Below are 24690 nucleotides of genomic sequence, written 5' to 3'. Positions count from 1 at the left end.
TTTTTAACAGCAGTTGTAGATTCACAGCAAACTTGAGAGGAAAAGTTCAGAGTGTTCCCATCAACACCCCTGCCCTTATCATGAATATCTTCCACCAGAGTACGGTACTTGTGACAATCGATGAACTTACACGTATGTTGACACATCATGATCACTTGAAATGTTTAGTTTACGTTAGGGTTTAGTTTATGTTATTTTTTTGTTTGTTTGTTTTTTATTTAAAAAAAAATGAAGGTCTCACTCTGTCACCCAGGCTGGCGTGCAGTAGCGTGATCACAGCTCATTTCAGCCATGACCTACCTCCCTGGGCTCAAGTGATCCTCCCACCTCAGCCTCCCAAGTAGCTGGGACTTACAGGCATAGGCCACCATGCCTAGACTTTTTTCAGCTGCATCCTGTGTCTCCCTTCTAGACGTTCTTATTGTTTGCTAACGTCTTAAAGACTTGAGGCAACTTGCAGGAAGCAAAGAGATCTGTGTGACTTCATATTAAGCTTTCCCAAATGTTGTGACTGTGGAAACTATTCTCCCAGGATGCTATCTACTACTACTACTACTTAGTGTAGTAGGAAATCTTAAAATGACTTCAGGACTGGAAGAATACAGTGCTTTTATCTTCGAGGAGTACACCATTTTGTTTACTCTTAGAATAATTAGGTGGTTAGTTAATGACCAGTGTAAATGAGACCTCCACCTAGATGCTAATTAGCAGCCTTCTAGAGTTAGCTATTAACTGCTTAAATGACAAGAACAGCTTCTGAGGCGCAAGTGATCTTCCTATACCTGTTGTGTCTGGCTTTGCCTAACTTCACTCTTCTCTGACCTCATTTAAATGTCACTTTCCTGACCCAGGAGTCCTGCTTCTGATTTTTTTCCTTTGGTTATGTGCACAGAAAAGTTGTGAAGTATTGCAACAGACACTCGGACATTTTCGTATTTTCTGAATATTGATAGAAAAATTAAGTCTAGGCTTGGCGCAGTGGCCTCGTGACTAGTGCTGACCAATGAGATGTGAGCAGCAGCAGCAAGCATCACTTTGGGCTTGAGGCAGTTAGATAGTGCGCTCCTCTGTCTCTTTGCCTCTGTTGTGGCAGACTTGAAGATCAGGGATTGAAGATAGCAATTAAGCCATTGAGGCCTTGGGATTTGCCTGTTGTGGTAGCATAGCTTAGCTTATCCTGACTAATAGAGCTTGTCATGCGTTCTGCTAAAAATGCCTGAATGCATCTCTTTTTCTTTTCTTTTCCTTTCCCCCTCCTCTCCCTTCCCCTCCCACAGGGTCTTGCTCTGTCACCCAGGCTAGAGTGCAGTGGCACAAACAGGGCTCACTGTAGCCTCACCTTCCTGGGCTCAAGCAATCTTCCCACCTCAGCCTCCTGTGTGTATGGTTGGGACTACAGGCGCATGCCACTATGCCCAGTTATTTTTGTCTTTTTTTGTAGAGTTGGGGATCTCACTATATTGCCCAGGCTGGTCTTGAACTCCTGGGCACAAGTGATCCTCATGCCTCAGCCTTCCAAAGTGCTGGGATTACAGGTGTGAGCCACCATACCCAGCCCAAACATACCGCTTGTTTCAGCTCATTTTAGTGGGCTCAGCCCAGGTGTGCATTTGCTGCCGCAAGAAGGAGCCTGAAAAATGCCTTAAGACTTCTTATATCCTGTGGCCAGGCGTGGTGGCTCATGCCTGTAATCCCAGCACTTTGGGAGGCTGAAGCGGGCAGATCATCTGAGGCAAGGAGTTCAAGACCATCCTGGCCAACATGATGAAACCCTGCCTCTCCCCAAAAATACAAAAAGTAGCCGGGCATGGTAGCCCATGCCTGTAGTCCCAGCTCCTTGGGAGGCTGAGACAGGAGAATCTCTTGAATCCAGGAGGTGGAGGTTGCAGCAAGCTGAGATGGCGCCACTGCACTCCAGCCTAGGCAACAGAGTGAGACTCTCAAAAAAAAAATAAGATGACTTCCTGACTTCTTATAACTTGCTGAATATTCCTTCCTCATCATTCTGGAGAATGCATAAAGTTCAGACGAAGATGGGCCTGTGGGAGACGTGGGTTCGATGGCTGTGCAGTGATGAAACAGGCAGCCCTCTGATTTAGCACATACATTTTGCATGCCATCTACACATGGTCAGGAGACTGGCCACATCTATTTAGCAGAGCATAGGGGCAGTTGTTAATTTAGACAGTACCTTCTGTAAGGTAAGTAAACATGGATGAGGAAAATCCCCTACCTAGCAGTTCATGTCAGAAAGCTAGGAACGATTCTGCTCCCTCCCTCTTTGTTAAATCCAAATAGTTCCTTCCAAAATGGTTCTCAAATCTGCCTGCTTCTCTCTGTGTGTCCTGCTACTGTCTTGGTCTAAGCACCATTTTCTCTCCAGGTTACTGCCAGTAGCTTTGTAACTGGTATCTCAAAGTTGGGCCAGTGTTGCTGCATTCAAATTTATGTATCTGCCTAGAGGCCACTGTATCCTGGTTTCTGTCCCCATATTAGTCCATTTTCACACTGCTGAAAGATAGTACCTGAGACTGGGTAATTTATATGCGAAAGAGGTAATTTTGTTTTGTTTTGAGACAGGGGCTCACTCTGTTATCCAGCCTGGAGTACAGTGGCACAATCTTGGTTCACTGCAACCTCTACTTTCCTGGATTCTCCAGCCTCAAGTGATTCTGCAGCCTCAGCCTCCAGAGTAGCTGGGATTACAGGCATGAGTCACCAATGTCCGGCTAATTTTTGTATTTTTTGTGGAGGGTTTTGCCATGTTTGCCAGGCTGATTGTGAACTCCTGAGCTTAGGTGATCCACCCACCTCGGCCCCCCAAAGTGTTGGGATTACAGGCATGAGCCACTGTGCCTGGCCCCAAAAGAGATTTAATTGACTCACAATTTGGCATGGCTGGGGAGGCCTCAGGAAACTTACGATCATGGCAGAAGGGGAAGGGGAGGCAAGGCATGTCTTACATGGTGGCAGGAGAGAGCACAGGAGAAACTGCCAGTTTTAAGCCATCAGATCTCATGAGTACTTCCTCACTATCATGAGAACAGCCTGGGGGAGCCGCCCCCATGATCCAGTCACCTCCCACCAGGTCCTTCCCTCCCACACGTGGGTTTTACAATTTAAGATGAGGTTTGGGTGGGGACACAGCCAAACCATATGAGTCCCCACCCCCGCCTGTAGTCTTCCTCTGAGCAGTACCTGTTCACCTTTCATATCCAAGTTCTTAAAGGGAGCCTGCATGGACTCCCTTCCTTCTCCCTGTTGACTTTCGTATGCTGAGGTTTTCTTTCCTTGCAGGCAACAGAATTGTGATTAAATAATAATAATTATTTTTTGAGACTGAGTCTCGGTCTGTCACCCAGGCTGGAGTACAGTGGCATGGTCTTCGCTCACTGCAACCTTCACCTCCCAGGTTCAAGCAATTCGCCTGCCTCAACCTCCTAAGTAGCTGGGATTACAGGCATGTACCACCTCACCTGGCTAATTTTTGTATTTTTATTAGAGATGGAGTTTTGCCAGGTTGGCCAGGCTGGTCTTGAGCTCCTGACCTCAGGTGAGCTGCCTGCCTCGGCCTCCCAAAGTGCTAGGATTACAGGCGTGAGCCACCGCTCCTGGCTCTTAAATAATTATTGATTTAACGATTGATCTTCTGCCAGACAGCAAACTCTTCAATGGCCGGGAGCCAGGTACAGTTTTCTTTGCCACCGTTTGAGTGATTGCTAGGAATATCTACCCAGCTCCTGTTAAAAATAATCATCAGTGGGCACAGATGGCAGCTGGCTTCTCCTGTTGAGATAAAGCAGAACTTATATGGTGCCCTCAAAAGAAATTTAGAATGCAGTTTCCAGTGGCATGTTGAAAATGGTAGCCAGGCCATAGATAGAGTGCACTTACGATTTTATTAAGAAATAACATCCATCCTAATGGCACATTTCTAGGTCTCTTCAGTGGTGCATATCTGACAGGAGAGACTAGAGGAACTCACAGTGGACATGCTAGGATGGAAGTAGTGGTTTCAATTATATGCTGGGAATCCTGGTTCCTTTTCTTTTGGTTTGTCCATATTTTCTATACTGTATTTTCTAGAATATAAGTATGATTTTTACTTTAAATAAGTACAGTAGGAGATTAAAGATAGGGTTGTAACTCAGAAGCTTTCTCCTTCTCTCCCTTCCTGCTGGAGAGAGTAGCTGGGTATGCTCAGTCTAGACAGCCATGACTGCTCCCAGGGACCTGGCTGCAGAAGTCTCTGGCTGGACCTTAGCTGTCTTCTGTTGGACTTGGTTGTTGGCTTGCCCATAGGGGACCTTCCCTGAGCCTCCTTCCTTTTGGTGCTGCTGTCAGTGCTACTGACTCACAATCGAGCCTGGAACTTCCCTCAACTTAGTCACGTGGGCCAACTTTGAAACAAGTATTGCTCCTGCAGCGTTTAATGGAGACATTGCTGTCTCAGCCTTAACTGCATTTTAGAGTAGATTTCTGTGGGCTGGTCTGCTACCTTACTGGCTGTGTATTATCTGTTACTAGGGCAAAATGTATTTTCAGTTCCCCGCAGTCAACTTCCAAACATAGTTTTGGAATATGAGCCATAAACTGTTTTTTAAAAGCCTTCTATGTATCTGGCTTTGAAATAGGTGCTGTTTCAATCTTGGCCAAATAATGTGGTTGGGATAGGACTGAACTTTCTATAAAGTAGGCTGGAAAAATTCTTGTTGCCCAGTAACTTCCACAGGTTTTGGCAATTGGGTGTGATGGGACTGGCAAAAATGCCTATCAGTTGTTGGGGCTTGGTGTGGGGAGAAAGAGTGGTTGCGGAGCTGAAGGGAGTTGAGTGGTGGGTGAGTCTTGGCAGGAAGTGGAGCTCATTCAGGAATTGGGGTCTGTGGCAGGCCATCCCAGGGGCCAGGCACAACTGGACACACATAGGGAGGGGAAAGAGAAGGTAGAGAGAAGCAGGAGAATTTGATGTAGATAACTTTCTCTCTTGGTTTCTTATATCATGGAAAATTTCAAGCATGTACATTACCCAGCTCTGACAATTATTAACATCCTGCTGTTCTCATTTCTTCTTTACCTCTGTCCATTCCCTGATTATTCTTTTTATTTTGTTTTATTATTTTTGAGATGGAGTCTTCCTCTGTCGCCCAGGCTGTAGTGCAATGGCGTGATCTCGGTTCATCGCAACATCCATCTCCTGAGTTCAAGTGATTCTCTTGCCTCAGCCTCCTGAGTAGCTGGGATTACAGGCATATGTCACCATACCCTTGTATTTTTACTGGAGATGGGATTTCACCATGTTGGCCAGCCTGGTCTTGAAGTCCTGACCTCAGGTGATCTGCCCACCCTGACCTCCCAAAGTGCTGGGATCTCAGGTGTGAGCCACTGTACCTAGCTGATTATTCTTTTTAAATATTTTGAATGTAAAATGTGTAGACATTGTGATGTACAAATCTCAGCTGAGAATATGCCAGTTAGTTTAGGCATTCTCCTATTGATGAATGTTTAGGTTGCTTCTAGTTTGGAGTTGTTACAACCGAAGAAGCTTTTGCAATTTGCAATTTGCAAGTCTTTTTGTGGACCAATGTTTTTATTCCTCTTGAGTAAATACCTACAAGTAGAATGGCTGGATCAATGGGTTATGTGTGTGTTGAAATATATCAGAAACTTCCAACCCTTTTTCTGAAGTGGTTGTACCATTTTATATTCCTAGCACCCATGCGTGACAGTTTCAGTGGCTTCACATCATCTCCAACACTGTATTATCAATCTTGTCAATTTTGGCCTTCTCATAAGGGTTGTGGTGGTTTCTCCTAATGGTTTTAATTTGCCTTTCCCTCATGATTAATGATGTTGAATACCTCTCCATGTGCTTTTTGGATATGGAGATATCTTCCTTTGTGAGGTGTCCATTCTAGCCATTGACCTATCTAATTGGTTTGTCTGTCATCTTATTATTGAATTATGAGAGATTTTTATATATTTTGGGTTTAAGTGCTTTGTCAGAAATATGCATTGTGAGTATTTGCTTCCAGACTGTGGCTAGCTTCTTCATGTACATAATGGTGGCTTTAAAAAAAAAAAAAATATATATATATATATATATGTATACACGCACACACACTTTATTGCATGTTAGGTTCTGGGATACATGTGCAGAACATGCAGGATTGTTGCATAGGTACATACATGGCAGTGTGGTTTGCTGCCTCCATCCCCATCACCTGTATCTGGCATTTCTCCCCATGTTATCCCTCCCCAACTCCCTACCCCCCACTGTCCCTCCCCTAGTCCCCACCCACAGACCTCAGTGTGTGATGCTCCCCTCCCTGTGTCCATGTGTTCTCATTGTTCAACACCCGCCTATGAGTGAGAACATGCTGTGCTTGATTTTCTTTTCTTGTGTCAGTTTGCTGAGAATGGTGGCTTTTGATGAGTAGAAGCTCTTTGTTTTGATGAAGTCTAATCTAGAATATTATTATTTTATGGTTGTCGGCTGTATCTTCCTTAAGGTTGCAGTTGTGCAGATACTCTTTTTATGTGTTCTTCCAAAAACTTTGTCATTTCAGATTTTACATTTAGGTCTGTGATTCATCTTAAATGAAGTTTGACACAGGCGCCTCTTGACAAACTGAGCCTGACACCTTAAACACATGGGACGCCTCTCAATGAGTGCCCCCAGGCACTTTGAGTTGGGAAGGCAGGACTACTACTGCCTCCTTTTCATCTCATTATCCAGGAAAGTACAGGAAATGCAGGTTGTCCTTGACACAGTGGCCTTTCTGTCTTCCAGAACAAAAACTTCCACCAGAGACCTGTAAGGAAAGCTTCTCAACATGCCTTCCATCCTTGTATCCCACTGGCCCTGGTGGTACAAGTGGTGATGGAGAAAGAACATTCGCTTTATTGGCTGAGTTTGGATCTCTACCTTCTCTTTTCCTGACTGTGTGAGCTTGGGTAACTTACTTATTATCTCCGAGCCTCATTTTAAAAGATTCCTGTGTAGAGATTCAAACTCTATGCCTTGAACTTAGTAAGTGCTCAGTAAATGTCAGCACTCTCTCACCTGTACCACTCCCCTCGACCCTCACCAATAAACATACCAGAACCCCAGTGTAGAATGAAATGTGCTTTGTGAAATAATAAATTGCTGGACCCCAGTGTGTGAATGTTTTCACTAAGTATTAGGTTAATGTTTCCATATTTTAGGCTAGTTTATTGGAATAACTACATTATGAAATATACATGCCAAAGCTTGCATTTATGTTTAAATTAATGGTATCGATCAATAGCTATATATTTCCATTTATCACATTTCATTTGTTAGTATATATTCTTTTTATACATTATTTAAAAGCAACAAAGTTATATAGTAAAATAAAAAATGTAGGGCTCAGAGCTTTTGGGCAGTTATCATGTAGTGGGGTTGCCTTATACACCTAGAGTTTGTAAGGAAAGTTTTCAAAATTTTGAGGTTGAAGATTTCATCCTAACTCCATTCCTTGTCCTGTGCAGAGGAACTCAAACGTTTGCCATTGGATTTTGAGGTGTTTTGTCACGTAGTAGTAGTAATTAGAACAGAAAATAATATCTCTGCGTCTTATTGACAGTGCTCACTAATGCACCAGAATGTCCTAATGTCAGCCATGTCACATCAGCCCAGTTCTAGCCATACCAGATGCCTTGTAAGGCCATTAAGGTTGTGGGTAAAAGAAGCAGAATAAATGGGACAAAAAGGAAATGGAAATTGTTGATACTGGAAAGCTGGTTCATTGGCCTCCAGTAAATCCCACCAAATATTATGGTCGAGCTGGAAGCAAAGACCATTTTGATGTTCACAGTGACCGCTGGATTGTCATTGGCTCTCACAAGACTAAAGTTTCAAGACTTGTTAGATGGGTTTATTTTTTTAAAATGTGTTATCTGGGCCAGGCATGGTGTCTTATGCCTGTAATACCAACCCTTTGGTAGGCCGAGGCGGGTGGATCACTTGGGGTCCGGAGTTTGAGACCAGCCTGACCAACATGGTAAAACCCCATTTCCACTAAAAAGATAAAAATTAGCCAGGTATGGTGGTGCATGGCCTGTAATCCCAGCTGCTCGGGGGGCTGAGGCAGGAGAATCGCCTGCACCTGGGAGGCGGAGGTTGCAGTGAGCCGAGATCATGCCACTGTACTGCAGCCTGGGCAACAGTGAGATTCTGTCTCCAAAAAAAAAAGCGTTACCTATCCTGAGAATGGGAATACTGCATCCAATGTACTTACTATTCCTAAGAAGCAAATAGATAAGTTTTGTAAAGCACTCTGGCTATGGAGTGCTTGATGCAGATCATAAACTATGCACATCCTTTCTCAAAGGACCACCTACAAAAAAGGAAATTGGTACATGAAAAGAAAAAGGAAATTAGAAGGGGTAAGGACCAAGCAACATGGCCCAGTATCCGGCAATGAGTCACCACTCCCTCAGGCTATGGGGACAGATACTGCTGAGGAAGCATAGAGCACAAAATGGGTGAAATCAGCAGTCAGGCAGAAGTCCGGATGCTGAGTGATGATCTCTAAGGACCTGCTGATTTTCTTAAGGAAAGAGTGTATTATTGTGGGAGGAGTACTCATAAAGGCGATGGTTCTCTCCAGCCGACTGACATTCAATTTAAAGAGACAATTGGAGAACAAATTAAGAAATGCAGGAGCTACTTGCTGTGATTTTGTCACTGTAACAGGAAAGCTCAGCGGTACTCTTGTCAGGGTCTACAGCGTGTGGCTGCAGTACCTCAGACTCTGCGCAAGTCTAGCATTGTGCACAGTTTGAAGGTGATGTATGACATGGACCTTTTGAAAGAAGAGGTTGTTATCTGCTGGTCAGAAAAGGCTTCTCAGAATATGTCTCCAAAAATTTTGCTTACGGAGAGTCATGTCAAAGCACTCCTTTAGAAAAGGGTTGAGGAAAGCTGAAGAGGAATCTTCAGATGATGAAGATGAAAATATTGGGATGGTGGCCAGGCGCGGTGGCTCAAGCCTGTAATCCCAGCACGTTGGGAGGCTGAGGCAGGTGGATCCTTTGAGGTCAGGAGGTCAAGACCAGCCTGGCCAGAATGGTGAAACCCTGTCTCTCCTAAAAGTACAAAAAAATTAGCCCAGCATGGTGGTACACATCTATAGTCCCAGCTACTCAGAAGGCTGAGGCACAAGAATCGCTTGAAGCTGGGAGATGGAGGTTGCAGTGACCCGAGATCATGCCACTGTACTCCAGCCTGGACAACAGAGCGAGACTCTATCTCAAAAACAAACAAACAAACAAACAAACAAACAAAATAAATCGGGGTGGTGTGTTCACAGGCTTCCAGGGAACCCGGAGTTGAAACTGTGAAGTGTGGCAGCAAGGATAATGATGATGATATCAATACTCATGTATTTTTATTTTATTATTTTTAGAGATAGGGTCTTGCTCTGTCGCCTAAGCTGGAGTGCAGTGGCACGATCATAGCTCAGTGCATCCTCAAAGTCCTGGGCTCAAGCGATCCTCTTGTCTTAGCCTCCCAAGTAGCAATATTGGTAGCTTTTAAAGTGATGAATGCAATCTAGCTTGCGGTATCATGCTGCATATTTTTTCTGCATTGTCAGCTGGAAGAACAACATGTGCAAAAGATAAAATGGCTAAACTCATGCTATACTCTGTATTGCAAATATTTCATGGTGAGTGGTCTGAAATTAAGCCCAATGAGTCCATCCATCTTAGTGAGTAAAACATAATTGGCTTATATATACCGAATTTCTTTTGGAAAAATTGGTAGTGAACACATGTTAATAACATACAGTTAAAAAAAAAAGATTTATTTTCATTCTTACAAAAAAATTTGATACTGGGAAGCAAAAGATTGGAGGCCAGGTAGATTATTGATGTCCTCACGCTTCCCCTCCTTCCCCCTAGTTAAAACTGGATCCCCCAGGCAAGAGTACCCACCTGCTGTGACAATTATTAAGGACCTGCTGGTGTCCTGACACTGAATTGGCATATTGGCTCCACCTTATGAGATTGGAAAATAAGATTCAAGTGACACTTCAGGCTGGGCACCATGGCTTGCGCCTGTAATCCCAGCACTTTAGGAGGCCGAGGTGGGCAGATCGCTTGAGGTCAGGAGTTGAGGAGTTGAAGACCAGCGTGGCCAACATGGGGAAACCCTCTGTCTAATAAAAGTACAAAAACTAGCTGGGCATGGTTGTACATGCCTGTAATCCCAGCTACTCCGGAGGCGGAGGCAGAAGAATCCCTTGAAGCCAGGAGGCAGAGGCAACAGTGAGCAGAGCTCGCACCATTGCACTTCAGTCTGGGCAACAGAGGAACAATCCATCTCAAAAAAAAAAAAAAGACATTTCACAACTTTCTTCATTGACTTGACCGGAAGTATGTTGGAAATAAGCAGCAGTGGAGAAGTAAGATCCAAATTATGGTAGGAGTTAAGAGAAGTGCCTTCTGTCAAGTACATCTGGGCTTTTTTTTTTTTTAAGGTAGCTTTCAGGTGGCTAGCGTTGCCATATGTCCAATCTGATTTTTGTTTTAAAGTCTTTGGCCGAAAACTTGTAAAATCTAGTGCTTTTCATTTAGACAAAGCCAGTCTTATTTACTTTCATAATTTCTTTTTTTCTGCAGGGAGTTAGATAGGCTTAAGGATAACCTGGTGTATATTTACAGACTGGCACGAGCCAGTACAATCACAGAATTACTGTATGGTAAATCATTTGCCGTCATATCGCTTTGTTGACTAGTGCTTTGCTTCAGAAATCAGATGCTTTTAACCACACTAGAAAATTACAGTTTTATGTGTTACCCATAAAACATTTAGCAAAAATAGTATTCAAGTTAGTGTTCAAAAGTTTTTAATGAACTAAAGTCCTATGCATCATTCATCTTTCTTATTTGTTACCAGCATGTTTCAAGGTCCTTGTAATTAACCTCATGCTTGAGGTCATTGTAACTGGTTATTAAATTACATTCACTTTCCTGCTAAGCATAGATTACAACCGGAACCTTGGCTTTTTGCAGTCCTTGATGTAGTCTCTCTCTGTCTCTCTCTCTCATATATGTATATATATATATATATATATACACACACACATACACACACACACACACACACACACACACATATATATCTCACTCACTCACTCACACTCACTCTCTCTCTCTCACTCACTCTTACTCTTACAAAGACAGAGTCTCATTATGTTGCCCAGACTGGACTTGAGCGCCTAGGCTCAAGTGATCCCCTTGCCTCAGCCTCCAGAGTAACTGGGACTCTAGGCACATGCCACCATGCCTGGTATCACTTCTTAAAGTTTGCTAAACCAAGATAGGTAGGGTGGTTGTGTGTGCCTGCCTCAGGCTCAGAGAAGATGGTTTATACGATATGTGTTTTTTCCCTGAAGCTGGCCTGCGTCAGTAGGAACTGGAAGGTAATGGTTGCTAGGAGCGCAGGGTGTATTTGGGAATGAAAATCTGAATTTTATCTCTTCCTTTTTACTTGTGATCTTTTTGCTTAAGATTTAGCCTGATATATAAATTTGTTGTGCTGCCAGGTAGTTCAGTTTTACAGAGTGTGTAAGGAACGTACTGAGCCTCATCAGGGCATTGGGGAACACAGGACTTGGGGTTGGAAAAGCTGATTTTGAGCCCTGACTCTTTCATGCTCTCGTTGGGTGACCTTGGGTGAGTCTATTAACCTCTTGGCACTTCATTTTTCTACCTGCGAAGTAAAGCCAGTACTTGCCCTGCCTGCCTGCTAGGGTTCTGAAATTCAGCTGAGATGTCTGTGAAAGTGTTTTGTAAATGGCAAAGCATGTGACCACAGTGATGATGAAAGCTTTTAGGTAACTGGTGCTCTCTTTAAGGGATAAAGCCCTTTTATCTTTGTATAGAATAAAAGTTCCGATCTGGTGTTTTATCACTATTAACATTTATAAATCAAATGCTAAATTCATGTCTTAGAAATTCTGAAAGTAAGCCAATTGCATACTGTTTTGGTATAAATCCTCAAAGTGAACTTGGTCTACTGGCCTGAGTGACAGATGTCAGGCAAAAATTCCAGCTTTAGATTTGAGGCAGTTTTCCTATTGAACATGCATTGCTCAGAATGTTGTTCTTTTGTGGGTTTTTTTTTTTTTTTTTGAGTAGCAGTATTAATATGTTCTCTTTTCATTGACAGTGAAAAGTCTCCCAGTCCTTGGTAGAGAGGCCAGTGGGTCCCAGCACAGAATGTTGAGAAGGCAAAGGAAGGGAGGAAGTCATGTCACTTGATCAAAATGGAATCTTCCTGGCAACAAGTTCCTCTGCCAAATTCAAGGTTGCCTGTGAAAATGGGCTACCTGACGTCGGGGCTGCTGTCCCTATCCCTCCCTTCTGCCCCTTTCCGTGACTCCCCTTAGAGTCAAGATACCACGCCACTGCAATGAGTAAATTAGATATTCCGCCTATAGGATTGCTTCCTGGACACTTACTTATCTACATTAAAAATTATGTTTCATATATTAAATGACTCCCCTTTATCTGTTTCTATTTGCTTCCTTGCCTTTATGAACTAATTATAACAGTCACCATGGCCTTGAAATTATTATCTATGTTTCTACTTTTTCATAGCATCACTATGAAACGTATATATATATATATATATATATATCTTTCTTTTGAGACAGAGTTTTGCTCTTGTTGCCAAGGCTGGAGTGCAGTGGCATGATCTTGGCTCACTGCAACCTCCACCTCCCAGATTCAAGTGATTCTCCTGTCTCAGCCTCCTGAGTAGCTGAGATTACAGGTGCCTGCCACCACACCTGGCTGATTTTTTGTATTTTTGGTAGAGACAGGGTTTTGCCATGTTGGGCAGGCTGGTCTTGAACTCCTGACCTCAAGTGATCTGCCCGCCTCAGCCTCCCAAAGTGCTGGGATTACAGATATGAGCCACCGTGCCCAGCCTCAAACATGTAATTTTTAATGTAGATAGTAAGAGTCCAGGAAGCAATCCTATAGGCAGAATGGCTAATTTACTCAGCTACAGTGGCATGTTATCTTGACTCTAAGCAAATGTGTTTGGGGAGTGGAATTATCCATTTGAGAGAAATTGATTAGGCTGCATTGTAGAGTGTTTCCTCAGCATAGATGTGGGTCCTTTCATTACTAGATGACCTCTAAAGGGTAAATTAGACTCTGAGAGTCTTCTGCTAAAAAAACAAACAAACAAACAAAAACCCTCATGATTCTTTAAAAATATTTTTAGGTAAAACATTGATACTACTTTCAGTTCTCATCTTTTAGTGATATATCCTGAAATGCTGAGGGATGAAATGAAACGATATGGTGTCTGGTAGGATTTATTTCAACATAACACAGTGGGGAGGGGCGGACGTTGCGGATGGTAGTAAAGATGAAACAAAGCCGGCCTTGAGTTGATCCTTGTTGAGGTGGGAGGTATGGAGATTTCATTATACTATTCTGTCTGCTTTTAATGTATATTTATAGTTCTGCATAATACAATGTTTTAAAAGCCCAGGAGCAGTGGCTCACACCTGTAATCCTAGCACTTGAAGAGACCGAGGTGGGAGGATTGCTTGAGCCCAGGAGTTCAAGACCACTCTGGGCAACATAGTGAGACCCTCATCTCTGTTATAAATAAATAAATAAATAATAAATAGCCAGGTACGGTGGCCCATGCCTGTAATCCCAACAATTTGGGAGGCTGAGGCAGGTGGGTCACTTGAGGTCAGGAGTTCGAGACCAGCCTGGCCAACATGGTGAAACCCTGTCTCTACTAAAAATACAAAAAAATTAGCTGGGCGTGGTGGCGCATGCCTGTAGTTCCAACTACTCAGGAGGCTGAGGCACAAGAATCACTGGAGCCTGGGAGGTGGAGGTTGCAGTGAGCCGAGATCATAACAGTGCACTCCAGCCTGCACGACAGAGTGAGACTCTGTCTCAAAAATAAATAAATAAATAAGTAAATAAAAATAAAAAGTTAAAAAACTCAACCATAGGTTTCCCATTGCCTCAAGGTAGGTCCAGCCCTCCCCCTCCAGGCTCATTTTCTGGGGTGTTCTGGCCCCAGGCAGTGATCTGTGGGTGGCCGTCACACTTACACCCTGGCTTTCCGCTGTCCCCTTGCACTAGCTGGCTTCTCTTCCTGCACCGCTCTTTCCTTCCCTTTCATCCCGCGCATCCTCATCCCATTTGCCTGCCTATCTCTTACAGAGCCTTGGGTCATGGACAGTACCCCTGCCTCTAGGCCTTCTGTGACTGCCCTCTCCCCAGGTGTGGATTGTGTACCCTCCTGTGAGTGCTCTGTTCACGGTGTTTCCCTCATTTTGGTCGCCCTCACGGTTATCCTAACCATCCCCTTTCTTCTGGTTACCCACACTCTATTGTAGTTGGTTTTTTCTTTTGAGAGAAGGGATTATTCCCTGTTGACACTTCTATCCCTGGTACCCAGCACAATCCTGCCATACAGCAGGCAATCCATAAATAAAGAATAAAAGGCCCACTCTGGGGCTTAGTGGCACTTGGCCTCAGGTTCCCAGCACCTCTGTACAGAGCCAGCAGTGTCTGGTGCTGATGGGCCGCCTGCCTGCCTTCTTGTTTCTTCATGCCCTTGTCAACTGGCCTCTTCTGTCCCATTGGGATTTTCAGTGACTTTTTAGTAGTCACAGCAGTGTGAGCATGAGTTTGGACACTACATTCCTATATCTCTACTGCACATGGCAAAGAGCTCCCATCAAACTTGGAACTCTTACGTCCTCTAGAATATTTTGAGTTTTGAAATGGTGCCCCACACTACTAGGTATAATTTAAACATGCTCACTATTCAAGGAATAAGTTGCTCTTCTGTTTTGCATAGGTCTCTATTACAGGATGCAACTCCAGGGTGCATTTTATTTATTTATATATATTTTTTGAGACAGGGTCTTATTCTGTCACTTACACTGGAAAGCAGTGGCATGATCACGGCTCACTGCAGCCTCTACCTCCCAGGCTCAAACTCTCCTCCCACCTCATCCTCCCAAGTAGCTGGGACTGCAGGCACACACCACCACACCCAGCTAATTTTTGGTATTTTTTGTAGAGGCTTCCTAAAGTGTTGGGATTACACTGTGCCCAGCCAGGGCACATTTTATATTGTCAAGTTGATGGTGGGGCATGTGAGCCAGGCACTATGACAGGACTGCTTATTGCAGCAGTTTGAAATAGGAAAATGAATAAAAATCTGCCATACAACAGAATTCTATACAGAAGCAAAAATGCATGAACTGAAGCTAGATGTACAAAAAATAGCAGAGAATATATACAATGCAATATCATTTATATGAAGTCTAAAGACATGCAAAACTGAGCATTTTACTGTTAAGGAATACACACACACACACACACACACACACACACACACACACACACACACACACATATACATATATTTCTCTGCCTCCCAGGTTCAAGCGATTCTCCTGCCTAGGCGTTTATATAATACGCCTATACATGCCTGTACATATTGTCTTAGTTTGTTTGGACTGCTATAACATAATACCTCAGCCTGGGCATGGCTTCTAAACAACAGAAACTTATTTATTTATTTAAAGACAGAGTCTCACACTGTCGCCCAGGCTGGATTGCAGTGGCATGATGTCACTTCACTGCAACCTCCACCTCCTGGGCTCACACGATTCTCCTGCCTCAGCCTCTGGAGTAGCTGGGATTACAGGAACCTGTCACCATACCCAGCTAATTTATGTATTTTTCATAAAGATGGGGTTTCACCGTGTTGGCCAGGCTGGTCTTGAGCTCCTGAGCTCAGGTGATCCACCTGCCTCAGCTTGCCAAAGTGCTGGAATTACAGGGGTGAGCCACTGTGCCCGGCCAGAAATTTATTTCTCATAATTATGGACGCTAGGAAGTCCAAGATCAAGGCAGACTCAGTGTTTGGTGAGGACCTACTTTCTAGTTCATAGATGGGACCTTCTCCCTGTGTCCTGGAATGATGAAAGGGGGAAGGCAGCTCTCCAGGGTCTCTTTTATAAGGGTGCTAATCCAATTTACAAGGACTTCATCCTCATTATCCAATCACCTTCCAAAGGCCTCATCTTCAGGTACCATCATATTGGGGGTTAGGTTTCAACATATGAACCTTGAGGGGACATAAATGTTCATTCTGTAGCACACATACATGCATGGAACTGATAAATACATAGATGAGGATAGAAGTGTTCTCTGGGCAGGAGGGAGGAGATGTAATCAGGGAGGGGCATATGGGGCCCTGAGAGTGCAGGTAACCCTCTGACTTGGGCTGCACAGTAGGTGCATGGTTTCTCATTGCATTATACTTTATGCCTTATCTATAAGCTAAATATATTCTTCGGATGTATGATATGTCATAATAAAAATAGCATTAAAAATCCATCAGCAAGTTCTAAGTGAGGTTACATTCCCAGCACTTTGAAGAAGAAAGAGGATTAAAAAAAATTCTTACTGCGTTTCTTCCACAGTTCATAGGGTAATTTTAATCAAATCATTCCTTACTTTACCTAAAAGGCTGATGGCAGAAATATACATTGCTATAGCTCCCCACTGGTGATCACCAGTGAGTAGATGAAGTAGACAGATCATCGCCCCTAACCCTGTCATCTCCTTGTTCATTACAGATGTTGCTGTGGTAGACATGAGTGATATCTCCAGACAGCCTTCTCTCTTCTACCATCTTGGAGTCCGAGAAAGCTTTGACATGGCCAATAACGTGATCTTGTACCATGACACCGATGCTGACACTGCTCTCTCTTTGAAGGTAAAGGGTATTGTTCACCTTCTCCTGAGTACTTCTTTTTGGGAAAGCAGAATTATATGTCTAGCTGAAAAGCCACTGTAGCTAGACACTGTAGCACAGAAAGTTGGAGAAAAACAAAGACTTGCTTGTGCAATTCTTTCCTTCCCGCCACAGGTTCTAGTTCATACGGGTGACTTCCTGGCCACTTTGTGAGCATCTGTGCTACAGTCATATGTTTGCAGGCGACTTGGGCATTTCCAGGCTCATTAGGGAAATGAAGGCAAACACTCCTGTTAGCTTCCATTGAAGCAGAGACACTGTTCTGAATTCCTTCATGAGCAGTTGTATCCAAACCTACACATAAAAATCAGTTCTCAACTTGGATAATAATATGAAGACATTGAACAGTTACTGAAATGGACAAAATATTTTAGCATAGACATGATTACTCTTTGATGTTATTTTCCCCCAATCTGAAAGCAAAGCAAAACTGAAAACTTACATGTTCCTGCACAACTCATTCATTGTTAAGAATTTTTAAAATGTATCTTTGCAAGTTTGAGACAAGCTTTTTTGGACAACATAGTATTTTTTAAAAATCCTTATATTTGTATAATGGAAATGTTTAATATGAGTTATTCCAAAATTCAATGGATATTGGTGTCATTGAATATTTTAGTCAGAAAATCCTTGCCTATGTTAAATCATTTTAGAAATAATGGATTAGTTTCTTTACAGCAATGCTTCTCAGCCTTGAGTGCACTTCAGAGTTACTGGGAGAGCTTGTAAATATCCCCATGCCTAGCCCCACCCGAAACCAATTACATCACAATCTCAGGGATGGGGGCAGGACCCAGCCTGGAGATTTTTTTTTAACCTCCCAAATGTGCAACCAGGGGTGAGAACCGATGATTTGCAGAGTCAGCCTTCACAGACCTTATTTCTAAAGGTTCAGTTCCCTCACTATTAAAAATCAGTCATAGATAATAGTACAAATTCATGCCAAAGTTGGACATTTTCATTGTGTTTCTTGAGATTTAATATTAACTAGATTTTCTGGGTTGTGTAAGGATTTGAGATTATTTCCTGGTAGAAATACCACCTGCTTGAGATGTGTAACTTGTATGTGCTCAACATCACATATACTTTACCTAGATATGTATTCAGTAATTATAGCAAAATACGTATTTTAAGAAGTCATTCGAGTGACAGTGAAAGAAGAAACTTTTATTAGTATACTTTACATTGTAGAATAGTTTCCCCAGGGCTATAAACCAATGTAAACTACATTAGATATTTAGATACTGACCTTTCTTTTACTGATTTTCACCAAGGTAGCTATGCTTAGGAATATTTAGAACTTAGCAAGTATGAAAGATATGGATAATTAATCTATATTTTGATGAGAAACATGAAATTATAATGTATTTTTTTCCCAATTTAGGACAGTTGTTTCTTCAACTGTGCCTTAGCAAAGCCCTCTGGAAAGTTCTGTGGACTAGATGTTTTAATTTTTAATGATACAGAAAAATATTTCCTAAAATGGAAATGGGTAGTCAGTTATATCTAACATCAGAAGAAGCAGTTTGTACTTGTTATCAGGAAATAAAAATCTCAGAATATGTAAAACATGTTTTACAGGGCAGCTGTCTAATTATGTTTTCTTCCCCTGGAAATCTTGGTTGTCAGTGTATAAATGAGATAGTCAAGGGATGCCTAACTATCATACTAAGTTTACTGACTGAAATTGTTGTCATTGAATTTGAAGATTCCTAGACAGTTGTAGTGGGGCGTCAGGAATTCTGCCACCAACATCCCTTCTGTAGGTAGGCTGACTGTGGTGTGGCCTTCACATTGACTGATTCAAGAAATGGTTCCAGATCCAGGGATGGCACGTTGCCTTCCAGGCCTTTCCTTGCCATTGCTGACATTCTTCTCTGGAAAGGCGAGACGCAAGGCACTGAGCACCCCAAACTTGAAGCTCAAAATATCTTTTTGGCAAAAGCACTGGCACTGTTCTGGGGCAATCCTTAAAAGCATAAATGCCTTCTAGTGGTCCTACAGGCTAACCAGTGGTGATCAATTTTCTTTGGAACATGGGTGTTGCAATTCAGAGGTTCATTCTGTTAGAAGCTTTTGGAGTGGGAGGTTTCACATGATTAATTCTTGCTCTCTAGAGGGGAATGCTGGCTAATGCTTATGGAAATTAACTGTTTTTTTAAAAAGCTATATTTATCTTTTCTTTTTCTTTTCAGGACATGGTAACTCAAAAAAACACAGTAAGTATTACATGTTCAGAATTTTATTTCTGAAAATAAATGTAAATGTCAATTCGTAAAATGCTTGCCTGAAAATTGCCCAGGTAGCAAGATGACTTCTAATCATGCCTGTTCTGTTTCTAAGGAGGACAGTTAGAAATCTCCCTATGCCTCAACCTGCCAGCTAGCCCCAGGCCCTACTCAGCCATCAAGCGTGTGGGCCAGAAGGCAAGGCCAGGCAAGAACGTGTATGTTCTTCATTACCCACTAGGACTTGGAGCCGGAACCTTCTGGGTGATTCCTTCTGAGCTGGGTCGATGTTCCATGGACTGCCAAGAATCTGTTTGCTGGAGTCAGTACTTCTCATACTTTTTCTTGCTGGTGTCAGTACCTCCCTCTCTCCAAGCAGAGTTTCCCTAATGATGGAGGAACGTGAACTTGTATCCCAGTTAATATGGGGCACAAGTTCCTTGCCACAAACTGGAAAGAAGTGGGATGGAATTCTACTTGCTTCTGTCCAATTTATATACTGAAGTCTCCTGATTTGGCTCAAAAGTTCTTGAATTACATAGTTTTATTGTCATGTTGGTTTGAATAGTATAATGAAATCACCACCCCAAAAATGTTTTTAAAAGATCTTGGCCTTGGAAATGATGCTAAGGTGATTGTATACCTTTGAATGCACCCCACACTGCCCATCCCTCCAGACCTATGGCATTGTTTCAGAAACCATGACCTAGACTCGGGACAGGCCCTTGGTCCCTCTCCTTGGAGTCTTAGCCTCCTTCCTGCTAGCCCTTCTAGAAGGAGCGGGCCTGCAGACTCTCTTTCTATTCTAGTTGGGGTTCCTAGGAGAGGGAGAAAGGGCCCAGGAGGCAAAGGTCTTCCCAGGGCGCCCTCTGCAGAAGGCTTCAACCTGCAGCTTGGGAGCCCAGACTTCCCCAGGACCCTGATAGAACTCCCCACCTGACACAGAAGTTCCAGAAACAAAGCAAGTGATATAGTGCACGGGATTACTATTGGAGCATGAATTTCACAGGCAGGCCTGGAAGATAAGGCATCGGGTGGTTTTAGGTTCCTTTTGGAAAAGAAATGGGATCATATGTGACTTTCTTTTACCCCATTTCCATGCTGATGTTGTCCACCTGTGAGAGTCTTTCCTATTCTTCCTAGACCTTGATTTTTTTTTTTTTCCTTTTTTTGAGGCAGTCTCTGTCGGCCAGGCTGGAGTGCAGTGGCGCAATCTTGGCTCACTGCAATCTCTGCCTCCTGGGCTTAAGCAATTCTCCTGCCTCAGCCTGCCGAGTAGGGATTACAGGCACCCGGCTAATTTTTGTATTTTTAGTAGAGACGGGGTTTCGCCATGTTGGCCAGGCTAGTCTCGAATGCCTGACCTCAAGTAATCTGCCCTCCTGGGCCTGCCAAAGTGCTGGGATTTACAGGTGTCAGCCGCCACACCAGGCCTTGATTTTTAAAATTACCTAATTTGTGGAAAATGGGGAAGAAGTCGAAGGAGACTGGGCCTGGGGCCCAGGAGGTGCAGTTGTAGCTGCAGGCCTGTCTCTAAGCAACACTGGGCAGTCAGTCATTCCACCTCTGCCTAGGCCTCAGGATCCTCAGCAGTAAAATGAGAAATGTTGAACTGTGCTATTTTGTTCATTGATGCCTTCCAGCCCTCAGCATCTGTGGTTCCATATTTGCTATACAAGCAAGAAGATGTAACCTGGATTTAATGCAAGAGATGGCTATGAAATGCTGATTCCTTAAAACAGCATGAGTTACACTGAGGCAAGGAGCAAGAAGACAACTTGTTTCCTTTCTACATTCCTGGCTGTTGGATGCTTCAGCACTCAGAAATATTCTGTCCTCCCGGAGACTTGGTGTCATGCTGTTACAGTTTCACTATATACCTCCCTTCTGGTGCATTCTCCCTCCTCCCAAACACCCAGGAATTCGTTAACATCCTTAGTAATGCCAAGCATACTTCAGCACTGTTCTTTCTAGGTATTTTGTTTGGTTTTTAGGAATAAACTTACTCTAAGGCAGTGGTCCCCAACCTTTTCATCACCAGGGACCGGTTTCATGGAAGACAATTTTTCCACAGAGCAGATGTGGGAGATGGTTTCGGGAAACTGTTCCACCTCACATCATCAAGCATTAGATTCTCACAAGGAGCATGCAGCCTGGATCCCTCGCGTGCGCAGTTCACAATAGGGTTTGCGCTCCTATAAGAATCTAATGCCACCAATGATCTGACAGGAGGTGGAGTTCAGGCGGTCATGCTGGCTCACCCACGGCTCACCTCCTGCTGTGTGGCCACTGACTGGTACCGGTCCATGGTCTGGGAGTTGGGGACTCCTGTTCTAAAGGATTTGGCAGCTAATCTCTTTGCTGTATTTGGCATTATGTTAGAATTTGGTGCTCAGTATTGATTGTCATGCTTGGTGAGATATGAAAATTTAGAGCACTCAGAAGAATAAAAAAGGATCCCAGGTGATGTGATGAATGGAGAATTGTACCTAAGAGGAAAAGCTAAAGGGAACTAAGCCTTGAGAGGGACCATTAGTAGTCATCTTCAAATGCGATCCTCTTTCTGAAAGTAAAGAGATGTTTACTTTTTCCACTCCAGATGGGATGGAAGTAGGGTAAACAGAAAAATTATTTGGGTCAGCAGAATGGACATCTTGCAACTAATGGTGATTAAACATTAAAATAGCGGCTGGGTGCGGTGGCTCATGCCTGTAGTCCTAGCACTTTGAGAAGCCGAGGTGGGTGGATCATCTGAGGTCAGGAGTTCAAGACCAACGTGGCCAACATGGCAAAACCCCATCTCTGCTAAAAATACAAAAATTAGCCGGGCATGGTGGTGTATGCCTGTAATCCCAGCTCCTCAGGAGGCTGAGACAGGAGAATTGCTTGAACTCAGAAGGTTGAAGCGAGTTGAGATCATCCCACTGCACTCCAACTTGGGCAACAGGGTGAGACTCTGTCTCAAAAACAAACAAAAAACCATTAAAATACAATGTCACAGTAAATTGGGTGGCTTCTAAGGAGAATTTGCTCATTTGTCCCCTCCATGTGGACTGGGGGTAACCCTGGAATCAGACACCTGGATCATCTGACCCTAGAGATTCCGAGAGACAATCTGATGGAATTGTGGGTTTGTGATCATTTTGGAAAGATTTTTATTCAAACACATACACACACACACACACACACACACACACACACACACACACACACGAGTCACAGTTAGTGAACAGTAAAGTCTTGTGAATAAGGAGTACAAATTAGATGACATACCCTGAACATGTAGCCAGATGTTTGAAATGATTTATGAGCATGTGAAAACCAAGATGCTTTGAGATCTCTTTTCAGGGAGTCATTTGATATTTCAAAAATTGTACCTTTACCCAGAAAGGGAGATGGAAAAATGAAAAAATAATAACATTGAAATTGTGCTTGATGATGTGCTTCATTTGGCAGCATAATGGGCACATTTGTCTCCATTTCTTTTTCTTTTTCTTTGTCTTTTTAGATGGAGTCTTGCTCTATAGCTCAGGCTGGAGTGCAGAGGCATGATCTTGGCTCACTGCAACTTTTGCCTCCCAGGTTCAAGTGATTCTCCTGCCTCAGCCTCCTGAGTACCTGGGACTACTGGCATGTGCCACCATGACCCGTCAAGTGTTTTTTTTTTTCAGTAGAGGCAGCGTTTCACCATGTTGGCCAGACTGATCTCAAACTCCTGGCCTCAGGTGATCACCCGCATTGGCCTCCCAAAGTGTTGGGATTACAGGCCACGTTGCCTGGACATCTGTCTCCATTTCTAGAAGAAGTTGATTTACAGGGATGCCGAGGCCAGGAAGCTAATCTCCAGGCTTCAGAGTGGACCACCTGCAGCTCTTCTGGGCCTTTTTGCTCTTTGGAAACATGCTAACAGTTTTTGTGCTCACCTCTTTATCAGATGATGCTCATATTCTTGTGTTCTGCTTTGGTTTTGTTTTTTGAAATGCTTTATGTAGGTATAATTTACATACCATAAAATGCACCTAGTTTAAGCACACACAATTCAATGACTTTTAATAAATGACAGAGTTGTTCAGCCAGTTGTGGGTTGTTTACCACAATCTAGTTTTAGAGCATTTCCCTGACCCCAAAATGATTATTTGCTGACAATCTCTCGGCCCACACCCAGCCCCAGGCAACTGCCAGTCTGCTTTTTGTCTTATAGATTTGCCTTTTCAAGACTTTTCATGTGAAAGGAACCATACAATATGTGATGTTTAGCATCTGGCTCCTATCACTTAGGATGATGTTTTTGAAGTCCATCCATGATGTTGCGTGGATCAGTAGTTCTTTCCTTTTTATTACTGAATGGTATTCTACTGCATAGATATTGCACATTTTATCTATCCATTCCCTGGTAGGTGGACATTTGGATTGTTTCCACTTTCTGGCCATTATGAATAATGCCACTGTGAACATTTGAGTACAAATCTTTGTGTGGGCGCATGTTTTTAATTCCTCTTGGATACATACCTAGGAACGGAGTTGCCAAGTCACATTGTAAATATAGCCTTTTTTTTTTTGAACTGGAATCTCACTCTGTTGCCCAGGCTGGAGTGCAATGGTGCTATCTCAGCTCACTGCAACTTCTGCCTCCTGGGTTCAAGCGATTCTCCTGCTTCAGCCTCCCGAGTAGCTGTGATTACAGGCACCTGCAACCACACCTAGCTAAAATCTTTTGTATTTTTATTAGATACGGGGTTTTACCATGTTGTTTTGAACTCCTGACCTCAAGTGATCCGCGTGCCTCAGTCTCCCAAAGTGCTGGGATTACAGGCATGAGCCACTGTGCCCGGGCAGTAAATATACCTTTAACTTCTTAAGGAACTGTCAAAACAATCCAAAGTGGCTGTACTATTTTACATTTCCACCAGCAATGGGAGGTACAGTTTCTTCACATCCTCACCAATACTTGGTGTCATCTGTATTTTTATGATAGCCATTCTAGTATGAAAATGATACATGAGTGTAGTTTTAGTTTGCATTTCTCTAGTGGCTAATGATGTTGAGCATCTTTTCATGTGCTGGTTAGTCACTCATAGTCGTCTTTGGTGAAATGTCTATTCAAATCTTTTGCCTATTTAAAATTGGGCTGTGTTCTTATGACAAAGCTGTGTAAGAGTTCTCTATGCATTTTGGAAGCAAGGCTCTTATTAGAGGTTTTATCAGTTATTTCTTTTATGGATCGTGCTTTTGGTGTTGTATCTGTGAACTCTTAGCCCAAACAAAGGTCATGAAGTATGACTCCTATGTTTTCTTTTAAATTTTTTATAGTTTTAGCTCTTACATTTAGGTCTCTGATCCATTTTGAGTACATTTTTGTATCTGGTGTGAGATAGATGTCCAACTTCATTCTTTCACATTTGGATACCTAGTTGTCCCAGCACTGTTTGTTAAAAAAACAAAACAAACAAACAAAAAAACCCCACAACTATCTTGTCATCTTTGAATCGTATTGCCACCCTTGTCAAAATCAATTGACGCTGGGCGCGGTGGCTCAAGCCTGTAATCCCAGCACTTTGGGAGGCAAAGGCGGGTGGATCACGAGGTCAAGAGATCGAGACCATCCTGGTCAAC

The 24690-nt window shown here is 43.1% G+C and overlaps 1 protein-coding gene across 1 annotated transcript in view; it reads left to right on the top strand.

The window, feature by feature from the left end:
• MAP3K15 (mitogen-activated protein kinase kinase kinase 15) overlaps positions 1–24690 on the top strand; it is a 147409-nt gene that overhangs the window by 7424 nt on the left and 115295 nt on the right. The window contains exons 2-3 of the mRNA XM_037742818.1: positions 16671–16810; positions 19045–19068. Of these exons, the coding sequence (XP_037598746.1) occupies positions 16671–16810; positions 19045–19068 (164 nt within the window). The remainder of the gene's footprint in view (positions 1–16670; positions 16811–19044; positions 19069–24690) is intronic.

The sequence above is a fragment of the Cebus imitator genome, unplaced genomic scaffold, assembly GCF_001604975.1.
Source record: "Cebus imitator isolate Cc_AM_T3 unplaced genomic scaffold, Cebus_imitator-1.0 Scaffold128, whole genome shotgun sequence".
Lineage (NCBI taxonomy): Eukaryota > Metazoa > Chordata > Mammalia > Primates > Cebidae > Cebus > Cebus imitator.
The sequence above is the reverse complement of the archived record's forward strand: the minus strand, read 5'-3'. Positions and strand labels throughout refer to the sequence as shown.